Raw genomic sequence first — 11,212 nt, 5'->3', positions numbered from 1 at the left:
ACTCACTCACTCACTCACTCACTCACTCACTCACTCACTCACTCACTCACTCACTCACTCACTCACTCACTCACTCACTCACTCACTCACTCACTCACTCACTCACTCACTCACTCACTCACTCACTCACTCACTCACTCACTCACTCACTCACTCACTAACAAACCCGCCATCTAACTAAAGCAACGTTAGGTTAATACGCACGGCGTCCGCTGCAACACTGCTTCGCTCCGGAAATGTTGAAGGTTCGCACGCTGGAGTCCATGCATCCGCACCGTTCCACTATGGTCAGCTGCAGGCACGCCGCCAGGCACTTCTGCGTCACGTGCGAGAAATGAATACGTAAAAAAGATAAAAGATACTTAGCAAGTTCTATATGCAAACCGTTAGTAGGTTGCATACATCAAGAGCAGCATTAGCATAGAACGAATCCCTAAAGGCACGCGAGGATATACAATTGCAATCTTTGATCCACCTCGCTGATTGGGGCGCTCTGCTACTGAACACGAGGTCGGACGTTGGAGTCCCAGCTGCACTTAGATAAGGGCGGAATGCAAAAGGAAAGAGTCGACCGAGTGTTTGCGCTAAAGAAGACAAGGCCGACGTGGAACAAGGGTTCAAATTGTTCGATAAATATATGTTGATTCTATCTTTCTATTCTTTCACCTTTTCTCATCTTCTTGTTCATTATTCACTGATTTATTATGTTGTCGCGTCGTATTTGATGCGCCATAACGTCGACCTTATCATCCTCTTAGCGTCGACGTCTGGTTCCTCTTCTTTTTTTAAAGAACTCTTTCAAGCATGTAAATGCCATTAAGGACGTTAGCTCCAGAAGCACGGCCTAAATATTTGGTGCAGTCACCACAAACTTCTGGTGCTCTAAATAAATAAAAAAAGAGTACTAAAGGGTTCCAAAGACGTAAAAGCGCGTCGACACTATGATTCAAAATTTATTTCGTAAATTGCAGGTAGCTTTGTTGCTACCTGCGATTTGTTGCCCCGAAGTGTTGCCAGCGAAGAACAAAACAAATGTCGCCAGCGAAGAACACGCAGCTGCAATAGTTTCAGTGCCATTAGGACTGCCACGCTGCCCTCGCCTACATAAGACATCATTACCCCACCGCTACCCATTTAACATGAACGAACGTAATTTCTTTTAGAAACTATTGCCAGGTATCACCTCTCGCGTGTAGCTGGTCTGGCTGAAGAGTATCTCCTTGTATCCCGGTGGCCAGTCATGGCGGCAGGGCTCCGGGTACGGAGGCTCCAGTCTTTGTATCGTCATCTGCAAAAACAGACACGAACCATGACACCACATTAAATGCACGTGCCTTGTTTGGTATTAGCTCACGGAGCACGTCCAGGGTTCCAGCGCCTCGTTTCTGCGTTCTTTACCCCCTTTGCGAACTCACGAAAAAGAAACGCGATTCTGACGTAACGACTTAAGATTAAAGAGGGAAGCTCCAGAGTTGGCAGGAAATCTTTGACGCAAAAGAGACCAAAAAATGGAGAGGCGCATCTGTGTTTTAGTTTGTACGCATACATGAGCACGCGAGAGAGAGAGAGAGAGAGAGAGAGAGAGTGTGTGTGTGTGTGTGTGTGTGTGTGTGTGTGTGTGTGTGTGTGTGTGTGTGTGTGTGTGTGTGCGTGTGTGTGTGTGTGTGTGTGTGTGTGTGTGTGTGTGTGTGTGTGTGTGTGTGTGTGTGTGTGTGTGTGTGAAATCACGTGCACACGCGCATGCTGAGTTCAGCACACTGTGAATGATGGCTCTGGAAGCGAGCGGTGCGGGAATGTTTGGCGGGTGTGTGTTGTGACACTTCACCGCCCGCAACACAAGCTGGAGGAAGTCTTCCGGAAAGGAAAGCTGGTGATTCCACGCGTAAGGCCCCTGCCACATCTTGCAGTATCGCTAAGGAATTGCCTTTGCAACGCCAATCGTACAAGACTTATGCGTCAAAGACGCTCAAGCTGTATAGTCATCATCGTTATCATCAGTTTATTTTCACTGAAGGGCGACAGCCACTCCTGGCAATGTCCGATTTCAAGCGTGACAACAACAACAACAAAAAAAGCTTCGCCGCAGCAGGCTTCTATTTGCAGTGAAGCACGCTTTACAGGATACGGCGGCTTTCCTTACCTCGGCCGGAATGTTAGCAATGACGATCGGCCTCGCTTACGTAGAGCGTTCGCAAAGGGACTCGGTTATGGTCACGGACTACTGGGAGACACGTCGCATGTTTCTCAAGCGGCACGTGACTGCGGCTAGCTTCGCGATAATTCCCAAATCTTTCAACCACCATCATCGCTTACTCTGGTGCCCCGGACACGCGGGGCCGTGGACAAGGGAACGAACAGGCTAATGCGTAAGCTTAAGGGTGTACCAACCGAGCGACGGCGTCCTCTTCAAGCCCCAACCATTCGCACTATACCTCTCAAAATTCAATCAATTCAAAGACATCCTTGCTCAGCAGCGTGGAGTCCGCAGAAAATACCCGTCGCCTCGCCCACAACTTAGCTGGGAAGAGACTGCCGATTGGCGCAAAATGCAGACTGGGGTATTCCCTCATCGAAATTTGTCAAACGTCGTGTATCCCACTCGCTATAGGGCTAACTGCCCTTGGTGCGGTGACATACTCACCCTAATACATGTGACCTGGGAGTGCACTAAGCGCCCTCATAGGCCAAACAGCAATGACACGAAGAGCAGTGGGAGGCACAGCTCGCCCGTTCCTTTTTGACAGGACAAAAATCCTTAATTAGCCAGGTCTGGCAGGTGGCAGAGGAAAGTGGGGCCCTGGACTGGGATCATCCGACCACACCTCCTTAAAATTTCTCCCTGTCCATTGAAGTTTCTTTATATCAGTAAGTTTATAATTCTGCAATGGGTAGATGTCTTTGAACTAAGGCGCGGTATTACTTCACTTGTGTGTTCTCAGTGTCCAAGGGCATGACGCATATTCTATGTTAAACAGGCTGGCAGCAAATAAAAACTGAGGGGTTTTGAGTGTCAGGCACAAAAATTCACTGAATGTAGCTCGGTTGTCCTTAATGCGAACCAGGATCCAGGTACACCGTCTGGAACTTTTATATTAAAAAAAACAATATTGTCAAAATATTATTTTTTGAATATTGCGCTGAAATCCACCGCCGGTACTACAATACAGTTTGGAAACACAAATTGAATATATGGCATCACGTATTTCAAAGTTTTTATTTTGTATTTGGGCCACGTTGAGTCAGTAGAAGTCCCCAAAACTTGGCGTGTTCAATTTTTGGTATGTTGAATTGGCGCTACCACTGAGAAAATGTGGTATCCGATTCAACGACGTAGCATGTCTTGCTTACGAACTATAAATCGCAGTCAACCGCAGATAACTAATAAAAAGTTTGGGGCGTTGCGCTCGAAAATGGAAGTTCAAGGAGCTTGGTGATTTCATTGTACTTCCTCCGACTGACTCTCCTTTATGTGTTACCGTGTAATGTACAAATAGCGGCAAAATGTATCGATGATACTATATTCCGTCTTATTTTCACCATTTCCCAAAAGTATGGTTGAAGAACGTTCTCAAAAGGAAGCTAAATGAAACGTGAAATTGTAGTTGATTTCTTGTGCCTAACACAGTAAAATGTTTGCTATAAATTGCGTTCTTTTGATGATGGTGGTACTTTATCTTGCTTTCGCATATAGTCTAGTTTCGAAGCAACGAATAATACTTTTTGAGTGCAAAAATAACAATGTATGTATATATATGTATGCGTGTGTGTACACATGTTGTAATGGCATGTGCTATTAAGTACCCCACTCACATTTCTCTTTTTATCTCTCTTTCTCTCTAGGCGCACTTACCTTGGTAAGCTGTAAGTAGGAGGCGAATTCCGGTGGGATATGTACTCCGTTGCGGTTGTAATCCGACTCCACCCCGGGCTCGTGGATCATCACCTTGAAGCCGACTTCTGTCGACAGGGGCAGGTATTCCTCAATCTCAGTGTCCAGTACCATGCGGAGACCTGCACGCACGCAAAGGCAGGTGAAACCATTGTTTATTTATTAATGCGAGAGCATTACATGGCTCATTGTGCGACCCAGTCGTCGTCGTCAGAAAGCCGTGGCATAAAAACAGCACGCAAATTACGTCATCTAACTTAAAAAGAAATGTGGCCACGGTGAGGATACGATCTCTGCCCCAACGCCACTGCTACCACTCCATAGCCGAGCGGGCTAAACAGTGCGTCACCGTTTTTTTTGAGACATGATATTTATTACCGCGAATGAAATGATTTATGTACAGAAACCATTTACCATAATATATATATATATATATATATTTTAATTATGGGGTTTTACGTGCCAAAACCGCTTTCTGATTATGAGGCACGCCGTAGTGGAGGACTCCGGAAAATTCGACCACCTGGGGTTCTTTAACGTGCACCTAAATCTAAGTACACGGGTGTTTTCGCATTTCGCCTCCATCGAAATGCGGCCGCCGTGGCCGGGATTCGATCCCGCGACCTCGTGCTCAGCAGCCTAGCACCATAGCCACTGACCAACCACGGCGGGTTACCATAATTTGAGCACTATAGGTGGTCATAAGCAATCACAGGTCGACTAGCAGTGCATACAAAGAAAACGTCACACAAAGCAACTTCTTCCATCAAGACAAAAACTTGAAAGGATAAATTGAACACGCAATAAAAATTGGGTACCACTCCGGCTGACGTTCCTCTTGATCATAGATGTTTTTTAAGTGTGTAATCTATTGAACGAAATGCGATTTCGAGGAAATTGTTCTTTCTGTATTTCAGTCTTGCATTCGAGTTTTCCATAGCCTATGCAGGCCTATGCGCCCCTGCTGCAAATCTGCCCCACCAACGTCTGTCGTGGTGTTTCGAATCTGCGGTCTTTAGGATTTAGCAAGATTCGGCTCTCAAGCGCCTGGTATAACTAAGACATTATACATATTCGTGACACCTTCTAAACATAAAGAACTCTCAGCGAGAGCTTATGAATTAGGAGGAAAATGAGGAAAGGAGAGGTGACCAGGTGTCAGCCAGGATATTGTGGCTTCTCATACACCTTGTCTCGCACTGGCCTCACGCACTGACCGTTCATGATGTCCTTTCTGTGTTCCGGGGCAAAGTGAAAGCCGTGCCTGAAGTTGAAACAGTAGCAGGTGCCGTAACGTCCAAACGGGACTGCGTAGAGAAGACTGCACACAAGGCAAGACAATAAACGGGAGATTGGAAACGTGAAACCAAGATTATTTCATTCATTCATTCATTCATTCATTCATTCATTCATTCATTTCGAGCACCCGTAAACATCCTCGTGGAAAATTATTATATTTGGGAAGGAGGGGGGGGGGGGGGGGGGGTAGGCATACGCTGGAGATATTATTCCTAGTACAAATACAAAACAAAGAAGGCACGCTGCTCACTGGATGTAAGTGTTACATCAAAACAAAAAAAAAGGTACAGGGTAACATATAAAGATGTATTATTGCAACAGATGATATTGACGATAGCAATATAGCAGCCAAATAAATACCCGTGCAAGTGTTACTTACATCTCAAGCTTAGCCTATGTGATATGCATCACATGGGCTAAGCTTGAATACTGTATGAAACGACTGCGCAGTGACTCGTGCAGTTTAGTAGTGAAATTCAGTTTCAACATACGGTGGTAGATTATTTCAGTCAGTTGCGATTCGAGGTATGAATGAACTGGCGAAATACGATGTGCGAAAAGTGATTCGTTTGGCTTTACGTGCACGACCGCGGCGCACTTTTGTAGGAACAAGAAGTAGTACAATCAGTTGGCTCTTCTTTCGTATAATAAACTTTCTAGTTTATTGAATATGGTGCATTATCGCGTTTTATGGCCGCGATGAACTAACACGTGCATGTCGTAGCAGTGCCTCCTTAGAATGGACTCGAACCTTGGTAAACAAAAAAAGAAACTGCGACAGTCTTGTGCGACCTTGCACAATCACAACCCAATTTTTAGCGAAACTGTTTCTTTCGAGCAGTTCGAACATAGCCAGTTGCTGTAACTCAATCGCATACTTGAAAACGTTACCAGTACGCGCTGTCTGTTTCGTTTGAAACCTTGCCCGCATATAACGCTGTCCAGCACTTGCTGGTGAAATGTACAAAGTTAGCAGTTCATCCACACACAGTTTACTTCGCCAGAACAGTGGCGATGTTTATGTTCAAGACAGAAATATAAAATTTTCACCCCATAGTACACTTGAAATTCCGCTTATTTTAACTCAGTTTGAATTTGGTGCCTTGTGCCGTTGTTTCATGGCTCTGTGGAACGTCGCGGAAAAAGGGCAGCGTGCCGCTCTGGAACGCTCGCATGCGTAATTTTCTACATAGACTGCGAGTAACCTACACAGAAGAAACAGTTATCGTTAGTCAATCACAACGTGATTCTTACTTCAAGGAAATATTAACACCGTGCTTCGCATAGTTAACCGAGGACACCAGGGAAACGCAACTGCATGCCTAGGACAACGCATAATATTCTACGCATATAATATACGCATAGTAATGACAAGCATTCATTGATTATTTTCAAAGCACGTAAATAAACTCCACACTTCAAACTTTCATTACACGTATCCCGTACAGTCCCCCCCGTCCCCTAATTTCCTGGAATTGTATATTCTCTGCCGTTTTCTTCGTCATCTTGGGCAAGCAGATAACTTTTTGAAGCGTTTCATATAACCCCTCTAAACGGGCCGAAAAATGAGGGCTCATCAATTTTCGCTGAAACCTCAATTGACACGCAAACTTAAAATTCAAAATTTTACCTGCATGTTGCCGCTATAATTAGCCAGATTTTGTCAAAATACAAACTTCTCGAGTTGTGAATTCTTTTCAGAAAACCGTGAAAAGTGGCATATAACGCTTTTGAGCGCTGTTTTGTTCAGATTAGCAGCACGCTGAAGAAAATTATCATCATTCTGGGAACTTTACTGATAAATAAACGTGGACTTCCTGTAGAGTGGTCACTTGTACTCTGTATTTCGGCGGAGAATTGAGGGGCGCGACTGACCAGCGCTCGTGGGATCGAACGCCGGCATTTCGATGAGGGCGCGAAATGCGAAAAGAACCGTGTACTTAGATTTAGGTGCACGTTAGAGAACACCGGGTCGTCCAAACTAATCCGGAGTCCCCCCCACAACGGCGTGTCTCATAATCATATCGTGGTTTTGGCAGGTAAAAAACCCCAAACTTTGAGCAGCGCACCTTTTTTTCCGACAGTTGAGCGACCCGAAGGTGCACTCGAGGAACAAGCGTTTCCGTTGGTGTCCCATCCGCTTGCCCAACGCAAGGTTTCGCCGCTGTATTCGCATCACCCATTGCGTGAAGTTCTCCGCTTCCTTCAGTACCTCCTCGCTCATCTGCAAATTACGAAGAAGGTGGAATAACAAGATAATAAGTTTGGCAGAAGTCATCTACGATGATTGCCTAAGCTACGGTATCGCCATCATTGTTTGAAGCGTGTGGCTAAAATGAGAGCAAAAAAGTCGCTAAATTTCCGCTAAATTTTCTTGAAGATCCGCTAAAACTGTCGCTAAAACATTTGAGTAAATTTTGCGTAACGTAGGCATTTTTTTAGAACGCTATAATATGCGCTAGCATGGCGTAAATCATTTACCGAAACGTCTCATGTTTGTGTTCTGCCCGTATGAGCGGAATTAAGCAGGGAATTTATCAGTGTATTGTGGGCTTTTGCTTTAATCTTATACATACGTAACAACGGGCAATGACAGCTGAATTTCGGCGTTTACCCTGCGATTGGGAGTTTCTAGATGCAGCGCGATGCGAAAGAACACAAGCAATTTGATTTTCCTAGCACGCAAAGGCACTTGGTCCACATCATCCCCGAAAAATTTCTAGTTATCCACGTTCCCGAAAGGATAGCAAAGGACAGCAAAATTCTGCAAAACGCAGAAGGCCATATGTTGGCACGGCGATGACAATTACATGACTCTTATGCAAGTGAAATACTATGCTTATACGCCCTTTGGTCTATCTGAAGGCTCTTCACATTACTGGTTTGTCTAGAAAAATTATGGTAAGGAAGCAGTGTGTAAAGGTTTGAATTAACGAGCCGAGCCGCTCCTATATATGCGCCTTTCTCCAATTGATCTATCTTATTGCTCACTTGCGGCGTTCTAAATCTCACAGTAGAGTCGCAGTAAAGCGCAACGACGAAATGCTTACCCACACGTTTTCCATAGGCCTTCCGTTGCAGAGCCGTTCCTTCCAGTATGCAGTGCCCTCTTGAGCTTCCAGGTCCGAGTCGTTGCCACACAGCACGGACCTCCGCATCTGGTTCATGTTGCAGACGGTAATGGCCGGCAGCGGCAGCTCACCGTCCTCTATCTCCGACAGCTCAATGTCTATTGCAACGTGTCGCTCCAGAAACTCGGTCACGCTCCTGCGTGGGAGGGAGGAGCAGGGGGTGGGGGTCGAGTGGACAAACATCTTGGCGTGTAAACGTGTGTGCAACATACGGCACATAATGATGTCGACCATAACAGCTGACAGATATTATAAGGATGAAGAGATGGCAGAAAATGTTGCGAGACGTGAAAAATGAGACAAAATCGTAGCACTGGCAAGAAAATTCGTCGATATCGGCGCAAACGGACTGTGAGCTTAACGTGATCTAGTGTAGTGCCGTAAACGCGACACAAGACGAAGTTACCTCACTGACGTGTCGCCTCTATCACGCTACGGTACGTCATGTTTAGTCAATACTGACTAAACCAGGTATCTGTTCTGCTAAGCTAGTGAACCAGTCGTTTTAGGCAGAGAATAGATCTTATCGGATTTATTCCATGTTGTTTTGGCTTGATGTCATTTGTGCCAATTGAGGGCGGACTGGCTTCGATTTAGTAATTCTAACATCTTATTCCCAGATGTGTTTCCTTTTTCACTGAAGGAAAACATTTGAGTGGCACTTTAGGGTATCGCGCCGTTCGGTTAGAACATCCAAAATTAGTTTCGCGTTGTTTGCTACCTCTGGGTCAAAGTTTTAGGATTGTTGCGATAAAACTGGAGCGTACGTCCTGTGCGAGAGAACGTCTTCATATCGACACGTTTTCTCACTGTACGTCAAACTCGGAAGGAGGCTTGTCTCGCATGTTATAGCAACCTGTAACGCACTCGGTGTACCAGATATGACAACCTGCATACGTGTTCGCCACGCGAAAAGGCGTAGCCAGAGAAAAGACAAGACGAATGCCCTCTCAAACTTCGTATTAGCACTCGTCTTGGGTTGTCTTTGCCTACGTCACTTCACGCTGCCGCGAAGTGTGTTATTATTATCATAATCATCATCATCACCATAATCATCATCATCATAATGATCAGCCTTTTTTATGTCCACTGCAGGACGAAGGCCTCTCCCTGCGATCTCCAGTTACCCTTGTCCTGCGCCAATCGATTCCAAGTAGCGCCCCAGAATTTCCTCATTTCATCGCCCCACTCTTCTGCCATCCTCGACTGCGATTCCCTTCTATTGGCACCCATTCCGTAATCCTAACGCTCCACCGGTTATCTAATTTACGCATTACATGACCTGCCCAGCTCCACCTTTTTTCTCCTAATGTCAATTAGAGTATCGGCTATCCCCGTTTGCTCTCTGATCCAAACCGCTCTCTTTCTGTCTCTAAATGTTATGCCTAGCATTCTTAGTTCTATCGCTCTTTGCGCGGTCCTTAACTTGTTATCAAGCTTCTTTATTAATTTTCAACCCCACCCTTACACTCTCTCCGTTAAGGCCCTCAATCATTTGTTGTAACTCGTACCCAGTGTTACTCAACAAGACAATGTCATCGGCAAACCGAAGGTTGCCTAGATGTTCGCCGTTGTTCCTTGATACTAAGCCTTCCCCGTTAATAGCCTGAATACTTCCTCTAAGCATGCAGTGAATAGCATCGTGGAGATTATGTCTCCTTACCTTACGCTTTTCTTGACAGGTAACTTTCTACTTTTCTTGTGGAGAACCAAAGTAGCTGTGGAATCTCTATAGATAATTTCCAAGATATTTGATTAGGCGTCCTGTACTCCTCGTGTTCAAGGCGTTCTCAAAGCTAGAGAGGGCGACTCCCTGCCAAATTTTTGTTTGACAAACGCGCAAGACGTCATAATCTGTTTTTTTAGCTCACTTATGAATTTCGTTCCGATTCAGGATATCAGAATCGGTATAACTGAGAAGACAATCAGCTATACTTCGCTAAAAAGGAAGAGCCTATTGTCAACATATATATCCTCCACTTCTTTGAAACTTAGTCAAGAATGAATATCTGTCTTTTTTTTCCCCTCATGTATCCACTACCATTTCAACATCACACACACTCATAGTTGAGGCAAACAATATAATAAACGCCACGTTCTCCTCTCTCTCTCTTTTGGTTTCTCAGTGGCTATGGTGTTAGGCTGCTGAGCACGAGGTCGCGGGATCAAATCCCGGCCACGGCGGCCGCATTTCGATGGGGGCGAAATGCGAAAACACCCGTGTACTTAGATTTAGGTGCACGTTATAGAACCCCAGGTGGTCAAAATTTCCGGAGACCCCACTACGGCGCGCCTCATAATCAGAAAGTGGTTTTGGCACGTAAAACCCCATATATTATTACTCTCTCTCTCTCTTTCTCTCTCTTTCTTTTTTTAAACAGGTGATAATTGTGGGGTCGGAGATACAGAGTGCGCGAATGAACTGAAATCCCAGAAGCAGCCGGACCACATACCTCACGATGTCCCAGCACGTAAGCGCCGCGAAAACCGCGAGCGTCAGGACCCAACATGCGCGTCGGCCGGAGGTTACTCGGGGACAGAAGACCACTTTCATGCCAGGAATATGGGACTTGTACAGAAGCTCCTTGAAATGCGAGCGCATGGTCGCGCCTACGGGGACTTTTGCGCGAGCTTCGTGTCCCGGATCTGCCTGAGGCCTCGCACCAGGTCTCGTCCGTGACTTCGTCGGGCTTGTCACATTTGAGACCTCGGAGGAAGCTTCGAAACTGCATGTAAGGTTCATCGTCATCACCGTCATGATAAACTTATTATGTCAAGCGCAGGACGACTGCCTCTCCCAGTGACCCCCAATCTCGCGCCACCTGTACTCCGTCGTATTTCTGCAAACCTTTCAATTTCATCGCACCACTCAATTTTCCGCCGTTCTCGACTT

The 11,212-nt window shown here is 45.7% G+C and overlaps 1 protein-coding gene across 1 annotated transcript; it reads right to left on the bottom strand.

Moving 5' to 3' along the window:
* Positions 1-1,119: 1,119 nt before the first annotated feature.
* LOC139049541 (amiloride-sensitive sodium channel subunit alpha-like) lies at positions 1,120-5,114 on the bottom strand. The gene is made up of 3 exons (XM_070525084.1): positions 5,107-5,114; positions 3,851-4,011; positions 1,120-1,288 (listed from the first exon to the last, which is right to left on the bottom strand). The coding sequence occupies exons 1-3, from the start codon at positions 5,111-5,113 to the stop codon at positions 1,160-1,162; spliced, it is 297 nt and encodes a 98-aa protein (XP_070381185.1). The 5' UTR covers position 5,114; the 3' UTR covers positions 1,120-1,159.
* Between the last annotated feature and the right edge of the window lie 6,098 nt (positions 5,115-11,212).

Source organism: Dermacentor albipictus, chromosome 9 (assembly GCF_038994185.2).
Source record: "Dermacentor albipictus isolate Rhodes 1998 colony chromosome 9, USDA_Dalb.pri_finalv2, whole genome shotgun sequence".
Classification (NCBI taxonomy): domain Eukaryota; kingdom Metazoa; phylum Arthropoda; class Arachnida; order Ixodida; family Ixodidae; genus Dermacentor; species Dermacentor albipictus.
Note: the sequence above shows the minus strand (reverse complement) of the source record. Positions and strands in the feature narration are given on the sequence as shown.